At 43.7% G+C, this 20,974-nt stretch overlaps 1 protein-coding gene across 1 annotated transcript; it reads left to right on the top strand.

Annotated features, from left to right (window-relative positions):
- Positions 1–9,039: 9,039 nt before the first annotated feature.
- Positions 9,040–16,817, top strand: LOC130201126 (zinc finger protein 771-like). The gene is made up of 2 exons (XM_056425853.1): positions 9,040–9,688; positions 14,652–16,817. Exons 1-2 carry the CDS (start codon positions 9,496–9,498, stop codon positions 15,563–15,565), a joined length of 1,107 nt encoding a protein of 368 aa, XP_056281828.1. The 5' UTR covers positions 9,040–9,495; the 3' UTR covers positions 15,566–16,817.
- The last annotated feature ends 4,157 nt before the right edge of the window (positions 16,818–20,974 follow it).

The following is a 20,974-nucleotide window of genomic DNA, read 5'->3' as shown; positions in this document are numbered from 1 at the left end:
TGACACTTTTCACCATTATGACACGAGAATAATTTACTAGACACGTTTTCATGAGACTAAAAACCTGTTGGGTGTAAACTGTGTGGACAGAGAGTCGAGGTGCTTGGACCTCCACTACATCCTGGTTATCAGGAGGAGGGCGCCCCCTGGTGGTGAGCTTCACTTTCACATTTCACTTGTTGACCTGCCGTGATGTTCACGACAGGAACACGTGGACACGCTTCACTGAGCCGCTGGCAGCTTTACACTATATAAGAGACATTTAAAGTGATGTAAACTCACACAATGTCAGTCTGCTCGAGGGAACAAGGATGCTGCGTTCAGGGCACATGGGGAAGGTGGGAGAGAAGAGCTTCCACTTTACAAACACTTTTCTCATCAGCTCTCAGGTTGTAAATAGTATTTCTGGAATGTGAGGTTTGAGGCTGTGGGTTAAAGTTTCTCTGACTTGTTTAATTATCAAGAAAGAACAAAGTAATACTTGTAAATAATCAACTCCACAGTATCTGTTGTCTCATGTGTGTCAGGACTCAATAAATCCTCCACAGACCCAAACATGTTATTATTATTTTAAAGGTTTTTAAGTGTGTGTGATGAATCTTTTGTCAACAGACACATTGTGGTTGTAAAAATCAACAAGTGATATCAAACTCTCTCATTTCTCTGTGACAAACATGTATTAGAGGAAAGTTTAAAGCACAGAGACGGACTGAATCCGTTGCGCTTTAATGACACTTTTATTTCTAATCGAGCACCAAATACGAACCATTTTCTGAATCGGTCACGTGGTACAGCCGGCTCGTCATCACATACGTCATCAACAGGCGCCTCGACACCCGCTTCATGAAACATCTTCCTGGCGCCTCGTGTGGAAGCCTCGAGACAGGGACACGAGGGAGGAGTCAGGGCTGCACTTGTATTCGGGACTGGAGTGCGACGAGAGAAGAGGGCGAGAGTGAAACAACGTAGTCTGTTGACAGCTTTAATCTAGGGTTTTTTTCTTCTTTTTTCCGGTAGTTTAGCCTGAACTCTCTGCGAAGCTGCTGTCGCAGAGAATTCTCCGTGTCCGCATCTGCTGGCAGTGAGATGGCGGGGCGTCCCCGAGATAGAGGTGGAGGGAGGGGTGACGTGTCGACAAACCTGCAAAGTTACCGAAAAGAGCGCTCTCGAAGTAGGAACCGTGATCGAGAGAAAGAGATGGCGGCGTCATCGACAGGACATGCACGAGGAAGAGCGAGTCGGCAGGTTGAGCGACATTTGAATCAAGAGGAGACAGATTCTTTGGAGGCAGTTGGGCACGAGTGCTCCGTAAAGGTATCAGGCATAGGCAGCTGGGCAGACATGTGGTCATAGGAGTGAAGAGAGTGAGGGGGAGTTAGGGGGGCTGTGAAGTAATGGTCGAGGCAAGTATGTACAGACTAATAAACAAACAAAAGCCGACAATAATAATTCGGAAAGTGAGAGAGAAGGAGATGAGCAAGGGCAGAGAGGAAAAACAGATGAATGTATTGTCATAGTAAGGTTCCATGAGAAGGATCAAGAGAACATGAAGAAAATCAGTCCGTTTGGACTAACAACAGCTCTGGCAAATAAAATAGGGGAGATTATGTATGCAAAGGTTCTAAGTGATGGCAATTTACTGGTGAGGTGTGCAAATGAAGAACAACTTGAGAAAGCACTCGGTCTGAAAGAAATAGTAAAAATGAAGGTGTTGAGCACAGGGAGGGTGGGAGCACAAAAAGGTGGGGGTAAAGGAGTTATCACAGGGGTGCCAGTGAGTGTTGATATGGAAGAACTAAAGAGGAATCTCAAAGGAGGAGCCATTGTGAATGCTCAAAGGATGAAAATGACAAGAGAGGGAGAGAAAATGGACAGTGAATCAGTACTGATAGAGTTTGAAGAGAAGAATGTGCCAAACAAGGTATTCCTGGGTTATCTGAGTTACCCAGTGAGAGTGTATGTGCCAAAACCTCTGAGGTGCTTTAAATGCCAGAGGTTTGGGCATATAGCCAACAACTGTAAAGAGAAGAGGAGATGTGCTCGGTGTGGTGGCGACCATGAGTATGGAAAGTGTGGAACAGGGACACAGCCACAATGTTGTAACTGTGGAGGAGCCCATAGTGTGGCATACGGGGGGGTGAAGTGATGAGACGGGAGACTGAAATCCAAAAAGTACGAGTGGAAAGAAGGATCACTTATGCAGAGGTGGTAAGAGAAACAAAAGTTAGGAACAATGTTACTAGGGGTCAAGCAAGACAAGGGGATCAAGAGCTACAGAAAGTAAATGACAGGATATATGTGGACATGAAGAATTGAGTAACTTTCATTGCAGGAGTGATTAACAGCACGGCAGAAGTTAAATCCAAAAATGATAAAATCCATCTGATTGTCAAAGCAGCAGTGAACCACTTGGGATTAGTGGGACTGACATGGGAAGAGGTGAGGAGAACCTGACGAATCAGTCAAGCCAGGAAGCACCATGGGTTGGTTAGTACTGGTAATGGTTATATTACTACAATGGAACGCCAGAAGTCTACTGGCCAATGGCCAAGAATTCAAGCATTTCGTTAAAGAAATGGGTGTAAAACCAGATGTAATGTGTGTTCAGGAGACTTGGTTGAAACCTACTTTAGACTTTGTAATGCATGGATATTCAATCATTAGGAATGACAGAGATCCTGGGGTGGGGGGAGGGTGTGCTACATTTATCAAACAAAATATTCCATCTAGGGTACTGGAAAAGGGAGACAGTCAAGAGTATATAGTGGTGGAAGTGTGGGAACAAGCGGAGCAGGTGGTTATAATTAATTATTACAATCCATGCAGACGGCTGGATTTGGACAGCCTGCAAAAAATTCAAGGACAAAACGGAAATAGAATTGTATGGTGTGCGGATTTCAATGCTCACAGTACAATGTGGGGGGGTATGCAAACAGATTCAAATGGAAGGGTAATTGAAGAATTGATGGATGATAGGGGTCTGATCTGTATGAATGATGGTAGAGGAACAAGGATAAATATAAATACAGGTGCAGAGTCAGCATTAGATATCACCTTAGTGTCCAATGCATTGGCTGGAGTAGGTACATGGGAAGTTTTGACAGCTACAACAGTCGGCAGTGATCATTATCCAGTATCATGTTTGATAGGAGAAAAAGTGGAAGTTAGACCAGGAAGAGGAATCCCAAGATGGATCTTTCAAAAAGCAAAATGGGAGGAGTTTCAAACCTTAAGTGAGGGAACAATGATAAAGATTGACATTTCTGGAGACATAGACGACATAAACAAGCAGGTAACTTCAGCAATTATTATGGCAGCCAATGGAGCTACACCCAGGAGTAAGAATCAGAGAAGTAAGACACTTGTTCCGTGGTGGACAGAGGACTGTGGCAAGGCAGTTAGAAGCAGGAACAAAGCATTTAGACTCATCAGAAGAACCCACAACATGCAGCATTTGATTCAATACAAAAAAGCACAAGCAGTGGTGAGAAGAACAATAAGACAAGCTAAGAGAGAGAGTTGGAGACATTTTTGCAATAAAATAGGAAGAACTACTCCTGTGGGAGAGGTATGGGGAATGATAAAGAGGATGGGAGGAGATAGAAGGGAATGGGAGTACCCAGTTTTGACTTCTGGAAAGGAAACAGCGGTCTCCAATAGGGAAAAAGCAGAGATAATGGCAAAAGCATTTGTGAAGATTCATGGTTCAGATAAGCTGTCGGAAGAAGAAAGAAGTAGAAGGGAGAGTAGAATTAACCAGCATCCAGGTGTGCTCGATAGGAGGGAAAGAACACACAAGAACATTGATGAAGGCTAGAGACTGACATTAGAAAGGCCCAGGCAAATAAAGAGGCAGTCGTTGCAGTGTTTTTTGCCATTGAAAAAGCCTACGACATGATGTGGAAGGAAGGTTTGCTAATCAAGATGCACAACATGGGAATTGGTGGGAGAGTCTATAACTGGGTAAAGGATTTTCTGTTTGGAAGGAAAATTCAAGTACGGATAGGGTCAGACGTGTCAAGTCAATACTTAGTCGATAATGGCACGCCTCAAGGCAGTGTGATTAGCCCGCTACGCTTCATCATTATGATTAATGACATATTCACAAAGGTACCAATAGATATAGGTACGTCTCTGTTTGCTGATGATGGGGCATTATGGAAGAAAGGAAGGAACATGGAACATGCAGTCAGAAAAGTTCAAAAAGCAATCGATGAGGTGGTGGAGTGGGGATATGATTGGAGGTTCAGGTTCTCAGTGGAAAAAACACAAACGGTTTTTTTCACCAGGGAAATAATGAAGGATGGGATGAATCTTACGATGTATGGGAAAGAATTAGAAAGGGTGGGCACATTTTAATTTCTGGGGGTTATTTTTGATTCACGGTTAACATGGGCAGATCACGTCAGGAGAGAAGAGGAAAAATGCAAAAAAGTAATAAATGTGATGAGATGTGTGAGTGGCAGGGAGTGGGGAGCCAGCTGTTCAGCTTTAAAAAACATATATGTGGCCCTGATAAGATCGGCGTTGGATTATGGAAGCATAGCATATGGATCAGCAGCTAAATCTTTAATTGGTAGATTAGATGTGGTTCAGGCGCAGGCATTACGAGTTTGTAGTGGAGCTTTTAAAACATCGCCAATCCCTGCCCTGCAGGTGGAAATGGGAGAAATGCCGCTGGATTTAAGAAGAAAGCAACTAATGGCAAACTACTGGGCTAATTTGCAGGGACACAATAATGCTCACCCTGCAAAAGGAGTGTTGCAGGCGGTCTGGGAGAATGGGAGGAGCCAGAAAAATAACTTTGGTCGGATAGGCAATGACATTGCAAAGGAGTTTAAGGTGTTTGATCTCAGAATAAGCCCCTCTGTGGTTTACCCGGTGGTGGCTCCATGGACACTGGTGTGGCCTGAAGTAGACTGGTATCTGCTAGATTTAAAAAGAGAAGAGAAAGGAAAAGGGGATTTGTTAACCCTCCTGTTATGTTCGTTTCTTACATACAGCCATGATGTTCCCGGGTCAATTTGACCCGGATAATGTTGAATCATCCAAAAGTGGTCAGAAACCAAAAAATTCTAAAAACTATAGTTTGTACCTCATCACCAACAACATTACTAACAATTAAATCAGTTTTCAGTGGAATTGAGTTATTTGCCCCTCCATAGATCAGAGTTCAATCAGGAGCACTCACTCGTTTTAATGATAAATACATGTTCAAACTATTTTTTAGGTACATTGAAAAAATCTAAATCTAAATTGCATTAGTCTACTATAACATGTATTTTCTCCAAAATTTTATTTGCATTTTGTAAGTTTTTTTTTCTTCATGGGGTGATGTAGATAAATAGAGATGAGACACCTGTGCTGTTCAGGGTCATAATGACCCGCCCACTAAAAATCAAGCCAAATGAATCATAAAGGATTTGTATTGAAAGTAAACGTTAGTTAAGTTTATTTTTAGTTTTAAGATGCATAAATTATATGATAAAAGATGACCAAAGGCCAGCGCACAGTCATCCTCTTGGTGCAGTCGTATGTATCTGCAGAGTGTAATGTTGTAGGTCGGACTTCTCAGCAACATTTTGTATATTTGGCCCCTCCCCTGATACGTGTGGGTGGAGTTTTCCCGCAGGGAAAAATAAAGGTTCCTGTCAAAATAGTATCTGTTGTTCTCGCACAGGTGCGGTCGTTAGAAAGAGAATGTGTGTGGGTCTGAGATTGGGATGAGACAGGGTGTGTGTCTCTCCCAGTCAGACAGAAAGTATATTAGAAGTACTATACTACATATGTATTAGTTGAGACATGAAAGAAACCCTCACATTAGTGTCCCATGTCCAATAAAGGTGTATTTAGGGGGAAAGTTAGGAGATGATAAACATGGTTTAGTCTGTAAAGTGTGCTTCTCATGTAGGGTGATGGGCACACAGCAGGATAGAGATGGTTCCCATAACAACCACCTGATTCTTTTGTTTGAAGTTTGAAATGTGTACAACTTTATATATGGGGTTGTGAACGGGGTGTGTGTGTGCTGATATGTGTGTTTGTGTGTGTGTTGGTGTGTGTGTGTGTGTTGGTGTCTGTGCGCGCGTGTTAGTGTGTGTGTTGGTGTGTGTGTGTGTGTTGGTGTGAGTGTGTGTGTTGAAACTTGGTGGGAGGGAGTAAGAAAGACTGCCCTACATTTACAAAGAAAGAAATAGTCTAAACGTAACTCTTTTGGTGACTTTTAGCCTTCACTTTCACAGCCGGGTCAAATTGACCCGGGAACATCATCTCTGTTATATAAACTATTTGTTTTGTATTTTTTTTTACGTTGATTACACTAGATAAGGTAAGCAGAAGAAGTTTTATACAGAAAAAGTACTTTGAAGTATTTTTCCTAGATTTTCAAACTTTGAAACGGGTCAATTTGACCCGCAACATAACAGGAGGGTTAAGTGCATTTGAATATCGAGTAACGGAAATATACAGTGAATATACTATGATTTATACGGACGGTGCAAAGAAACCTGAGACAGGAGTGACAGGATTTGGGGTGGCAATACCAGATAAAGGAGTCGGGATCAACAGGAGAACATCTGATAGGCTCGGGGTCGACACAGTGGAGATGGTGGCAGTCTGGTGGCGTTACGATGGGTGGAAAAGGCAAAACAGGACAAGGTGTTAATATGCTCCGATGCAGCTTCAGTCCTAGCAAGCCTCAGATCTTTTCATTCATGCAGTCGTCAAGACATTCTCTCCGAGGTCCTTCAGTCGGTCACACGCATAACCAACCAGGGAGGTCAGGTGACATTCATGTGGGTTCCAGCACATATAGGGGTGAGTGGGAATGAGAGGGCAGACAAGTTGGCAAAGAGGGCTTTAAAGAAAGGAGACATAGAAATGAGTTAACATCAGTAAGGCGGAGGTCAAGAGTATTATCTGGGAAAACGTCAACCAAATGTGGCAAAATAGGTGGGACAGAGAGGGAAAAGGGAGACATTTGTATCTTATTCACAGGAGTGTTACGGCGACCAGGGTGGGAAGTTGGAACAGGAGAGAGGAAACGGTGCTGACAAGGCTACGGTTGGCCATGCTGCACTCAACATGACACTGGAAATGATCGGGAAACACCAGACAGGCTGTGTGAAGGATGTGGAGAAGAGGAGTCGGTGGAGCATGTGGTGGTTCATTGTAAGGCGCATGAGACTCATAGAGGTGATGAGGAAGAAACTGGGGGAATTGGGGGTGCGTGAGTGTACACTGAAGGGAATACTGGGGGGGAGAGCACAGATTAGAGTACTGTAGGATTTTTTTGACCGCATATTGGGATTGCATCATATCCCAAAACTCACCAAATTTGGCAAACCTGTCTAAAAAGCCTCCCAGTTAGCTCCGCCTACTTAATGTTCATCCCATATTTTTTTTTGAAAACACATCAGGCGTTTGCTCCGACATGCTGGGTCGCCCCAGGCCTGAACACATTCACACCGAAGACCACCTGGACTTAACTTTAACCGAATCAACTTCAAACAAGGCCGTTATTAAGTCATCGCCGAGTCGAGTCGATCCGACGTGCGAGGAGCGAGATGACGCTTGGCTGCTGCAGCTTTAGGCTCAAAAGGAGGCTAATTACAAGGGCTGGGCCAACACAGGCACTATCCCACCCAGGGGTAACAACGAAGAAGAAGCACCCACCTGATGCGAGTTGGATGTAGTGCATGATGGTTCAGGGTTTATTATATATTACAATCTTATTGTATTGGGTCATCCAACAACAACAGAACACACCAGCCTCGACCTTTAGTCTGACTATTCAACATGTCAACGTCAAACAGAAGGAAAGTCCATCACCAGGTGGCGCTAGAGGACCACCAAACCAGAGAGTCCCAGCCTGCAGAATCAGTAACTTATTTTAAATCACTTCTTAAAACCATTTTATAGAACAGCTTTTAAGTGATTAATATATATATATATAAACTTTGTTTTAAAGGTGCTATATAAATAACAATAAATACACAACAGAGCAGAAGGTCTGACTATTCCAGGTATGTTTCACATCTTTAACATATTTTCATGTAATTATTATTTATTGTTGAGACAAGGGTGTGGTTTGAGTTCTGGAGGACAGTAACCATCTTCATTTAACCTGAAAGTCTCTTTTATCTCTTCACAACTAATCAACAAAACCTTTAGAAGGATTCAACTTTCACTGACTGTTGATTCAGTCAGTGACAGTAAAGTTCATTATAACTAAGGAATTAATATCAGTTTGACACTTTTCACCATTATGACACGAGAATAATTTACTAGACACGTTTTCATGAGACTAAAAACCTGTTGGGTGTAAACTGTGCATCCTGGTTATCAGGAGGTGGTGGTGAGCTTCACTTTCACATTTCACTTGTTGACCTGCCGTGATGTTCACGACAGGAACACGTGGACACGCTTCACTGAGCCTCTGGCAGCTTTACACGATATAAGAGACATTTAAAGTGATGTAAACTCACACAATGTCAGTCTGCTCGAGGGAACAAGGATGCTGCGTTCAGGGCACATGGGGAAGGTGGGAGAGAAAAGCTTCCACTTTACAAACACTTTTCTCATCAGCTCTCAGGTTGTAAATAGTATTTCTGGGATGTGAGGTTTGAGGCTGTGGGTTAAAGTTTCTCTGACTTGTTTAATTATCAAGAAAGAACAAAGTAATACTTGTAAATAATGAACTCCACAGTATCTGTTGTCTCATGTGTGTCAGGACTCAATAAATCCTCCACAGATCCAAACATGTTATTATTATTTTAAAGGTTCTTAAGTGTGTGTGATGAATCTTTTGTCAACAGACACATTGTGGTTGTAAAAATCAACAAGTGATATCAAACTCTCTCATTTCTCTGTGACAAACATGTTTTAGAGTAAAATTTAAAGCACAGAGACGGACTGAATCCGTTGCGCTTTAATGACACTTTTATTTCTAATCGAGCACCAAATACGAACCATTTTCTGAATCGGTCACGTGGTACAGCCGGCTCGTCATCACATACGTCATCAACAGGCGCCTCGACACCCGCTTCACGAAACATCTTCCTGGCGCCTCGTGTGGAAGCCTCGAGACAAAGGACACGTCGCTGCCCACCAGAGCCCGGATGTGCGGACACACGTGTTGAAGTGGACTTTGTAGAAAGTGTAACCTCAGACTCACGAAGCTCGCGTCGCGTGGCAACAGGAAGGAGACGGAGACGGAACTCGGCCACACGGCGCGAGTCGCAGCGACTCTCTGGAGACTAAACGGCGCGTCTCATCGCCCACGATGCCCACGTGACCCTGTGCGAGCGACTCTGTGTTGTTCCGCTTCATCGGAAACGTCCGGATTGTGTCCTCGTGTCCTGCGGAGCTCATGACGTCATCGTGCCAGCAGGAGATACACGGACCCGAGCGGAGCCGAGCGACACCGAGCGGAGCCGAGTGAGCGGAGCGTTTTTAACGGAGCTGTCTGGAGGAAACGTTTCTGAGCTCGTGAACATGTCTAAAGCCCAAATGCTGAGAGGTTTAGTCAACCAGCGACTCACTGCGGCTGCGCAGGAGATCTGCGGGCTGTTTGAAGGAACGATCGCAGAGTACGAGGAGGAACTGTGTAGTTTAAAAGAGGAGAACGAGCGGCACCGGAAGCTGCTGCACGCCGTGTTCAACCCGGAAGTCCGGTTGCAACGAGCAGGTGGGTTCTCTTTGTTTATCACGTTAACCTGATGGAACCAGTTCTGGAGGAAGTATTCACATCATGTACTGAGGTAGAGTTACAGGTACTGTACTGCAGTATTTAAACACGGTCATACTTTTTACTACGATACATCTCGCAGGTACATATTGTATTGTTACTGTACTACATCAGAGGTACATATTGTATTGTTACTGTACTACATCAGGTACATATTGTATTGTTACTGTGTTACATCAGAGGTACATATTGTATTGTTACTGTACTACATCAGAGGTACATATTGTATTGTTACTGTGTTACATCAGAGGTACATATTGTATTGTTACTGTGTTACAAACAGCAGACCTCACCTGGTGGTGCTGGAGGAAGAGTGTCTGCTCTTCCTCCTTGGGCTGGTTCTTCTCCGCTGTGGCGTGTTTCAAAGCGGGCAAAGAAGCGGTTCAGTGTGTCACTGCTGACTGATCTGTGTGGTGCTGCTCTTGAATGCTTTTGTCGGCTGGTCTTGTTCAGAGGAACATACAGTGGGTACGCAAAGTATTCAGACCCCTTTTAAAATGTTAACTCTTTGTTTCATTGCAGCCATTTGCTAAGATCAGAAAAGGTTTACTTTAAATACTGATGGCAAGTCTGAATGTTTAATTCTGTTGGGCGTGTAGCGAGCCTTGAAATGCAGACATGATATTTCTTTATCAGGCCCATATTTCAGCTGCTGTGCTGTTTATTCTGAAGTTTGCAGAGACCTAGACATAACAGTCCCTTCAATAATTCAGATTAATATTTACAATCAGAAGAAATGGACAGCATGTGAGTGAAACATGAGTGTCACAGCAAAGGTTCTGAAACTTATGACCATGCGATATTTCAGTTTTTATTTAATAAATTTGCAAACATTTCTACATTTCTGTTTTTTTCTGTCAAGATGGGGTGCTGAGTCTACATGAATGAGAAATAAAATGAACTTTTTTATTTTAGCAAATGGCTGCAATGAAACAGTGAACAATTTAAAGGGGTCTGAATACTTTCCATACCCACTGTACCTCTGTCATGTAGTGCAGTAAAAGTACAACATGTACCTGTGTAAAGTACAACAGTAAATATGCAACTCTGAGGTGTAGTACAGTAAAAGTACAACATGTACCTCTGAGGTGTGGTACAGTAAAGTACTATATGTAACTCTGAGATGTAGTAGTCCAGTAAAAACCAAAGAAGTTGATTTTATTTCTCATTTTTCACTCGGCATCCCTTCTTGACACAAAAAAAACCGAAATGTAGAAATGTTTGCAAATGTATTTTAAAAAACTGAAATATCACATTGTTATAAGTATTCAGTGTGTGTGTGTATATATATATAAATCCTATACTGGTCCGGCAGTGGGGACATTTACAAGATTAAAGCAGCAAACAGGGTAAACACAAGAGACAGTCAAAATAAAGTAATACAAACAATAATAATTTGAACAGTAAATAATGAACAATAACTGAATATCTATCCAGACAGAATAAATGTAACTATTTGGCACAGTGTCTACATGTTGCTCAGGTTGAAGTGTGTTGTGGTCTCCTGGGAGGTCAGCTGGCTGTGCTGACAGCAGCAGGAAGGAAGGACTTGTGGTTCCTCTCCTTCACACAGCGGGATGAAAGGAGCTGTGCAGAGCTGCTAGTAGCCTGCATGGGGTGGGAGGTGCTTTCCAGTTAGGTCAGTCTCTTCCTGTCAGCTGTAGAGATGCTGCTGCTCCAGCAGACCACTCCATCAAAGATGGCTGATGCCACCGCAGAGTCAAAGAAGGTCCACAAGACCTCAGTCTCCTCAGCCGATGGTCTGCTCTGTCCCATTTGTAAAGTGCATGAGTGTGATCCAGTTTATTGTTCAAGTGAACACCCAGGTACTTGTTGTACTTTGTACTGTACCACATCTCAACCTTCTTGACCCTCACCAATCTGGATTCAAGGCCGGCCACTCGACAGACTGCCCTCCTTGCTGTCTCTGAGCAACTTCACACTGCTAAAGCAGCCTCTCTGATCTGTCCTTATCCTTCTAGACCAGTGGTCACCAACCTTTTTGAGCCCAATATCCCTGACCTCTGCCTTCATGACCGGCAAGATCTACCTATTGAGGCGTTGAGAGGAAACGACGGTCCAGACTGGACTTATAACTTGAGGCTTTTTATTTGGCCTAATTCTAATTGAATGAAATCAAAACACTTTGGTCCAGCTTTCAAATTGATGAGACCAGGAACACAGAATTTAAGTGTGATATAAAAAGTAAGATATTTGTTCACCACACAATATGAACAAGAAAAAACACATTTCAATGAGCAGCTGGATGAACTACCAATATAAATGTTGTATTTGTTTACATTACAACACGACACTGACAACATGATCAGTCAGTGCAACTCATGTAAGTTCAGCTCTCATCATAATGCCATCAAGTCATGTGACTCCAGTCAGTGTGATGCTGTGACTGAACTCTCTGTGAGCTTGTAGTTAGTTCATAAGCACAGACAGACAGTCTGAGGCTGTCTGTGAGCTGCTGTCAGTCATCCAGCTCCTGGTCTTTGATTTGGTGATTCTTTTACTTCACTGACACGTTTTTCAGGGCAAATGTGGTATTCATGAAAGTTTTCTCATCTGGGACTGGTTCTGAAGTCAGCCCGTTGGTGAATACATTCACATCAGCTCTACAGACATCCTCAGATTTAAATAATTATAATAATAATAAATATGAGAATCACCATTTGTGACTCCTGCATCTGTGCTTTTTCAAATAATAGAATCAATACAATTGCAATCACTTTCAAGTAAACCAGATTGCTCCATCAGACAAGAAAAAAAGCTCAATGTTGAGCTTTTGTTTTGAAGAACAACAGCAGAAAAGCCAAACTCACGGAGGTAGTACCTGGCAAGTCGCCAAGAATCTCGGCAGTTGCGCATGCGCAGGCGTAATTTGTGAATGCCGTTACGAAAACATTTACACTAAGGTATAGGCATTACAACATTTATTTATTGATGACGTAGTTGTATGTCTCCTTGTACTTTGAACTTGTGTAATATGTAAAGTTATGAATAAAGGTCTTTCTGCATTTCCCCTGCGCCCCACCTGTAGGCTACTATACGCTCCCCTCTTTCAGGAGCACAGCTGACAACACGGCTGTCAGAGAACCCGCTTTCAGGCGTTCATTAAAATCAGGCGGAGATCTTTTCTGACGTCGATCTTCCAGTCAGGAAGAAAACGTTTCAGAAGAAACTTCAGAAAATGTTCGAAAACGAGGAACAATGTGTTTCTGATTTTATGTTCATTTCATTTTGGAGTTCGACAGGGAACGTCTCCGAGATCGACCGGTCGATCGCGATCGACGGGTTGGCGACCACTGTTCTAGACCTTTCTTCAGCATTTGACACATTGAACCACCAGATCATTATTTCCTCCCTTCATGGTATTTCAGGCACTGCACTCTCCCTCTTCCCATCCTACCTCAACGACCGCACTTACCGGGTAACTTGGAGAGGATCTGTGTCTGAACCTTGCCCTCTCACTACGGGGGTCCCTTAAGTCTCCCTCCTGGGTTCCCTGCAGCTCACTACTGGGGTCCCTCACGGCTCCGTCCTGGGTCCCCTCCTCTTCCTCTCACTACTGGGATCCCTCAAGGCTCTGTCCTGGGTCCCCTCCTCTTCCTCTCACTACTGGGGTCCCTCACAGCTCCGTCCTGGGTCCCCTCCTCTTCCTCTCACTACTGGGATCCCTCAAGGCTCTGTCCTGGGTCCCGTCTTCCTCTCACTACTGGCGTCCCTCAAGGCTCTGTCCTGGGTCCCCTCTTCCTCTCACTACTGGGGTCCCTCAAGGCTCTGTCCTGGGTCCCCTCTTCCTCACTACTGGCATCCCTCAAGGCTCTGTCCTAGGTCCCCTCCTCTTCTCTGTGTTCACTAATTCTCTCGGCTATGTCATTTGCTAGCATGACATCAGGACAGCAGAACATTTTGACATCTTCCCCTGAAAATTAAAAACACATCTTTTCCGACTATACCTTGAATAAAAATAGATTAGCATTTCAGTCACACTTGAATTGCACTATGGTATTACTCATGTCATTCCTTATTCAATTCAATTCAGTTTATTTGTATAGCCCAATTTCACAAATTAAGAATTTGTCTCGGAGTGCTTTACAATCTGTACACATAGACATCCCTGCCCCAAAACCTCACATCGGACCAGGAAAAACTCCAAAATAACCCTTCAGGGGGGAAAAAAGGGAAGAAACCTTCAGGAGAGAACAGAGGAGGATCCCTCTCCATGATGGACAGAACAATAGATGTAATGTGTACAGAAGGACAGATTTAGAATTTAAATACATTCAATGAATGTGACAGAGTGTATGAATAGTTCATAGTAGGCATATTCCACGATGGAGACCTCCACGATCCATCAGGCAGATGGCGGTGGGGAGGAGGAGTGGGCGGAGTCTCAACAGTGGGCGGAGTCTCAACAGGACAGTGGCGTAGTCAGGAGCAGGAATTCCACGACCCAGACCTCGATGATCCATCAGCAGATAGGATCTATACTGTCTCATAGGGTCCGATGACCCCATGAGACGTGAAGTCACAAGGACTCCGGGGAGAAAGCAGAGTTAGTAACGTGTGATTGAGAGATGAAAATTCATCCTTAAGGAGAGAAAAAAAAGTATGGTATTACTTATTGTATTATTTTTGTAGTTTGACTTTCTTGAAAAAATGTTACTTTCTTTATTGTTGTTCTGAGTTTGTACTCATGGTTGAATTCACTTATTGTAAGTCGATTTGGATAAAAGTGTCTGCTACATGACATGTAATGTTGTTCTTTTTATTTAGAGGTCATGCTTTTCTCATACACAACTAATTCACAGATTTGTCAGTGATATACTTCTTATAACAGTTTAATATGAGATTCAAAAGATGTATAAATGTATGTTACTATTTTCCACAGACGTCCAGCAGCTGTTGGTGGTTAAAGAAGAGGTTCCTTCTGAGCAGCAGGTCTGGAGCTCCAGTCTGGACCAGGTGCACCCAGAGCCCCCGCTAGTTGAAGAGGAACAGGAGGACCAGGAGAACTCAGAGCCCCCCCACATTAAAGAGGAACATGAGGAACTCTGGACCAGTCAGGAGGGAGAACAGCTTCAAGGGCTAGAGGAGGCTGGTCTCAAGTTCTCATTCACTCCTGTGAAGAGTGAAGCTGAAGAGGAAGCTCAGTCCTCTCAGCTTCATCAAAGACAAACTGAACCGATGGAAATAGAAGCTCATGGAGATGATTGTGGAGGACCAGAACCAGCCAGGAACACAGATCCAGATAGACCTCCAGATCCTGACGAGGAGACTGGAGACTCTTCTGAACCAGATACTGATGGCTCTGTTGATTGGAAGAAGACCAGAGAACCTCAATCAGGTTTAAACTCGTTGCATAATGATGAAGTTTCTGTCAGTGATTCAAAATGTAGTTCTAGTGAGAAACCATTAGGAAATTTTAAGAAACACATGCTAACTCACACAAGAGAGAAACCTTTCAGCTGCTCAGTCTGTAAAAGATCTTTTCCACGGAGCGGTCATTTAAAGACTCACATGTTTACTCACACAGGAGAGAAACCTTTCAGCTGCTCAGTCTGTAAAACATCCTTTGCACAGAGAGGAACTTTAAAGAGACACATGTTAACTCACACAGGAGATAAACCTTTCAGCTGCTCACTTTGTAAAACATGTTTTGGACTGAACAGAAATTTAAAGAGACACATGTTAACTCACACAGGAGATAAACCTTTCAGCTGCTCAGTCTGTAAAACATCTTTTGCACGGAGTGAAACTTTAAAGAGTCACATGTTAGCTCACACACGAGAGAACTCATTTTAGTTGTTTTGGTAAAGTTGACATTTATTCGACTCCCTCACTTGTCAACAAGACCTTGAGAAACTGGACCTCCCTCGTTTGGGGCAGTGACTCACTTCCAACTGGGAGGACTCTATCCACTAACCACTACGACGCCATCTCCACTAAGAGAATATCATCTGGGTAGAGAAGTCACCGAGTTTGTTTTGTTTAGCATTATTTGCTCTGTTATTTGTCATCATGTATTTTATGAACCCCCGAGTGTTCCTGTTGTGCTTGTAGCTGCTGTCATAGCGATCCAGTCTGATGAGCTTTGTTGAGTTGAGATCCTCCACCAAGAATATGTCAGCAGACTGTATTTCATCATGACCACGACTCATCTGCTCAGAACGCTGCTGCTTCGTCTCCTACTGGATCGGATTGGCAGAGGAGCGTCACGTGGGATTATTTATTCAACGGCTCTGTGGGTTCAAAAAGCTGTGAAGGTGAAATAAAAGCTGTTAAAAAGCTGAAAATATACAACAAAAATGAACGTTAAATGAACCTAAAGCTTGTGAAGTTCAGACAAAGAGGCGTTAGATCAATTTAATAATAATTTACTGGTAAGTATCACAAACATCTTCCCTCCTGGTGTCCTGTGAGGAGAGCAAACACAACCCTCAAGCGGAGGAGAGTCGTCCAGTGGTGAGAGATTTGATGAAGGACTTGAACAAAAGGTTGAGTAAATGTGTTTTTTAGATTTTAGTCCTCTGGGATCTCTAGCGCCCCCTTGAGGGGAGCTTCTTATGTACAGTCTATGTCATGAAGCCACTTTCCTGCTGCATCTCTTGCACTGGTTTAGCTCAGTGGTTACTTCCTCAAATCTATCAGATTACGATGTTCTCTCCCTCCCTGGGATCAAACCTCGGGCGCTGTCCAGTGTTTTCTGTCTTTGACTCTTTATGATACAATGACGGGGTCAAAAGAGAAAGTGGAAACACATTCGGGAGACTGTGCTTATGTTACTATGGACACCAATTTATACATTTTTATTGAAAAAATATCAACATATTCACAGTGCTTATGAAATACCCTTTCACAGGGCACAGATGAAGCTGGATGGATATAATATTTACCATAGTTATTATTACTATGTGCATCCCTTACGAGGAGAGATCAGCTCAAAATGCTCCAGACAGAGGAACTCTCGTCTTTCTTGCTGCTTCCATCGTAAAAAAAGAAGTTTGAATACTTTGCAAACAAATGCGCAATAAAGTCCAGAGTCCACAGAATGTGATTGGGAATCCGTTGCGCTTTAATGACACTTTTATTTCTAATCGAGCACCAAATACGAACCATTTTCTGAATCAGTCACGTGGTACAGCCGGCTCGTCATCACATACGTCATCAACAGGCGCCTCGACATCCGCTTCACGAAACATCTTCCTGGCGCCTCGCGTGGAAGCCTCGAGACAAAGGACACGTCGCTGGCGTGGTGCGAAGCTTGTAAGCGTGACTAACGACAGAAAGTTTGGAGGATTAGTTTCAGCGGAGTGTACATACACTGACCTGTGACTGGACTAAGGATGGGAGGCGATAGTGATGGAGAGGGTGGGAGTGAGGATATGGATTATAATAGCTGGACTGAAGTGGGGAATAAGAAACGAGCCAGGAGTCGTAGCAGTAGATCTGGTAGTAGTGGGGACGGGAGAGAGAAAAGCAGGAGGATGAGGGAGAAGATTGCAGAGAAGGAGGGGTTCAAAATAATTGTGAGATTCAAGGACGGAAATGACATTCGGAAAATAAGCCCGGTGGCGCTGACTCGCGGGTTGAAGGAGAAAGTTGGTGAGATTGTGATGGCGAAGGTGCTGGCTGATGGCGGATTGTTGATCCAGTGTAAGGACGAGGGGCAGAGAGGGAAAGCAATGAAGCTGAAAAAAGTGTGCAATATAGTGGTTGAGAGCGTGAAGAAGTTACATGATGGGCCCTTTGTTAGAGGCGTGATATACGGGATCCCAGTGGAAGAGAACGTGGAGGAACTGAGAGCAAGTATTAAAGGGGGTAAAGTTATAGGGATTAAACGTCTGCAGGCAAGACGAGGTGGAGAAAGGGTGGACAGTTTGTCAGTGCTGCTAGATTTTGAAGAAAGGGTGTTGCCTGACTCAGTTACTGTGGGGTATTTAAGGTATAGAGTAAGAGCATATGTCCCACCACCTTTGAGGTCTTTCAAATGCCAAAAGTATGGCCATATTGCGGCAGCGTGTAAAGGGAAGCAAAGATGTGGAAAATGTGGAGGGGAACATGACTATGGGAAATGTGAGGCTGGGACAGAGATCAAATGTGCAAATTGCGGAGGTGCACACAGTGTGGCCTATGGTGGGTGTGAAGTGAGAAAGAAGGAAGTGGTAGTGCAGCAGCTGAAAGTGAAAATGAATATATCGTATGCAGAAGCAGCAAAGATGGCTCAGAGGGAAAGTGGGGGGGAGAGGGGAGATGTAGTAAGGAAGGAACCGGCTCAACAGCCAAGTGAACAACTGTCGACTAAGAGTCAAAGGGGAGATGAGAATATAATGGCAGTAAATAAGGAGAACTTTGTGTTTTTCATGGCAGAAGTGGTTAACTGCACATTCCAGGCAAAAGGGAGATCTGAGAAAATTTAAATAATAGTAAAAAGTGCAGCAAGATACTTAAATATTCACGGAATAACTGGGATGGCGGTACAGGAAGAGCTTAAAAAACAGGGGCAGTTAACCAAAGAATCATGCTCACAGGATTAATCATCATGTTAATTCTACAATGGAATGCTCGGAGTTTGTTGGCAAATGGACAAGAATTCAAAAAATATGTTGGGGATATTCCTAGTAAGCCAGATGTCATATGCATACAGGAAACATGGTTAAAACCGAATTTGGACTTCAGACTAGCTGGATATGCGTGTGTTAGGTGTGATAGGGAGGGTGGTCAGGGAGGAGGATGTGCCACATTTATTAGTGAAGACGTCACATTTAGAGAGGTGAAGAAAGGGACCGAGCTCCAAGATGTAACTGTGGAGATCTGGGCAAGGGAAGGAGAGGTCATAGTTGTACATTTTTATAATCCCTGTAAAAAATTAGAGGTGAATAGATTGGCACAAATTGAAAGGATAGGTGGCAACAAGGTGGTGGTATGTGGAGATTTTAATGCACATAGTACATTATGGGGTGGAGCAAGAACAGATCTCAATGGGGAGGTAATGGAAGAGTTACGAGAGGAACACAATTTGGTTTGTTTAAACGATGGCAGAGGGACTAGATGTGCACACAGGGAACATGTCGGCGCTAGACTTAACCATGGTATCTAGGAGTTTAGCAGGGATATGCGAGTGGGAGGTAGAAGAGGAAACATCAGTGGGCAGTGATCATTTTCCAAGTAGTGGACAATTTGCAAGGGAGATGGGGTTGAATCAGATACAATTCACTGCTGCCGTGTCGCTATCGGTAACACCTCCTTGGTTATTTTCCTCAGTATTAGTTGATCAATTTTTTCTCACTGAACAAAACCCAAGCACTTAAAAACATTGATAATATTGCAGGAATGGTGGAGGATAGGCTAAAGACGACATATAAATCATTTACTCCGGCATACACGGATGGATCGAAAGATCCTCGTACAGGTAGAACCGGTTTTGCGGTCACCAGCCCATCTTTTCGTGATGAAGTCAAACGGAGATCGTCAGACCATCTGTCGGTGGATACAGTCGAGACATTGGCCATTCTAGCAGCACTACAGTGGGTGGAGGAGGTTCAGATCAGTAAGGTCATCATTTGTTCGGATTCCAGTTCAACATTATTGTCCTTACAATCACTCACATCTAACAGCAGGCAGGACTTAATCAATGAAATACAGGAAGCACTTTTCCATCTTAAGCATATGGGTATTTTGGTAGCATTCATGTGGGTGCCGGCACATAGAGGGGTAAAGGGAAATGAAGCAGCAGATAAACTAGCAAAGCAAGCATTGGAATGTCAGAACAAGAAGGATATTTTATTTAGCAAATCAGAAGCTAAATCACTCATAAAAATAAACATTATTAAGGAATGGCAGCACAGTTGGGAGGCAGGAGGCACAGGAAGACATCTGTATACTATTCAGAAGGATGTTAACAAGGGGAGGACAACAATATTTAGCACTAGAGAAGAAAACATATTGAGTAGACTCAGGATTGGACATACAAAGCTAAACAAAACAATGCAATTAATTAAAAAACACCCAACCGGACTGTGCGAGTACTGCAAGACAGCGGAAACGGTGGATCATGTCATGTGGCATTGCCAGAAATGTAGAAACGAGCGAGGCAGGTTGAAGAGGAGGCTGGCAGGAGGAGGGGTGCAATTGAGGGATGCATTATCCTTGGGGGCAGGAAGGGTGCTGCAGTATCTGAAGGAGACAGGGTTGAAGAGAAGAATTTAGGGCACTGAAGTTGACAGGGCTCCCTTCTTAGTTTAGTTTATTTATTTTCTTTTCTTTTTGAGGGGATAAAGTGCTAGATATTTCTAGTTCGCAAAGAAAGGCAGTAGGTGGCGGTAATGCACCAGTTTGGATGCCAGCCGCCTAAAAACCAAAAGAAGAAGAAGAAGAAGAAGGAAGCGCGTCGACATCCGCTTCACGAAACATCTTCCTGGCGCCTCGTGTGGAAGCCTCGAGACAAAGGACACGACGCTGGCCACTAGAGCCCGGATGTGCGGACACACGTGTTGAAGTGGACTTTGTAGAAAGTGTAACGGTGGCTGTTTCGAACCGGGTTTTTTGAAGTTCCCACGAAGCTTGGTCGCTGCTGGTTGCAACGCAGCAGATACGAATTGGATGGTGAAAACTACAAAACAAACCAGTGAGGGGAACCAGGCAGATGATTCTGTCGTCAAGGCACATCTATCAGTTGGAGGTTGGAAAAAAGAAGTTTCCAAAATGAGGAAACATAAGGACATGAAGAAAATTGTGATGGGGCGGAACAGCTGTGATGTGACTGGACCAGAGTGGGGAGATTCTGACTTGGGAGAAAGTGACAATAGTATGGATACTAGTCAAAGTAGGCCTACTAAGGGAAGGAATGTGACAGAAGGGTAATGTTGGTGCGACTAACACGGACAGAGACAGTCACAAGAGTAGCAGGCATGGTGGCGGGGGATCACACGATCCAGACAGTTCGAGTTTAAAATTATTTTGAGATTTGGAGAAGAGGAGGGTTTCTGCCATGAGCCCGTGAAACTAACCATCGTGTTAAAAAATCAAATTGGAGATATTCTCATGGCGAAAGTTTTGAAAGACGGAAACTTATTGATTGTTTGTAGAAATGAAGAGCAAAGAGAGCGAGCGGACAGGATTAAGGAAATAGGACGGTGCAAAGTAGTGAGCTCAAACCATATCCAAAAAGAAAGTACGTGGAGTAAGGGAGTGATTTGGGGGGTCTCGGTTGGA

This window comes from Pseudoliparis swirei, chromosome 11, assembly GCF_029220125.1.
Source record: "Pseudoliparis swirei isolate HS2019 ecotype Mariana Trench chromosome 11, NWPU_hadal_v1, whole genome shotgun sequence".
In the NCBI taxonomy this organism is placed as follows: Eukaryota; Metazoa; Chordata; class Actinopteri; order Perciformes; family Liparidae; genus Pseudoliparis; species Pseudoliparis swirei.
The sequence above is the reverse complement of the archived record's forward strand: the minus strand, read 5'-3'. Positions and strand labels throughout refer to the sequence as shown.

Coding starts and splice junctions, on each gene's coding strand:
- LOC130201126 (XM_056425853.1), top strand. CDS start 9,496: ATGTCTAAAGCCCAAATGCTGAGAGGTTTAGTCAACCAGCGACTCACT. Junction 9,689..14,651: donor AGTCCGGTTGCAACGAGCAG/GTGGGTTCTCTT, acceptor TATTTTCCACAG/ACGTCCAGCAGCTGTTGGTG.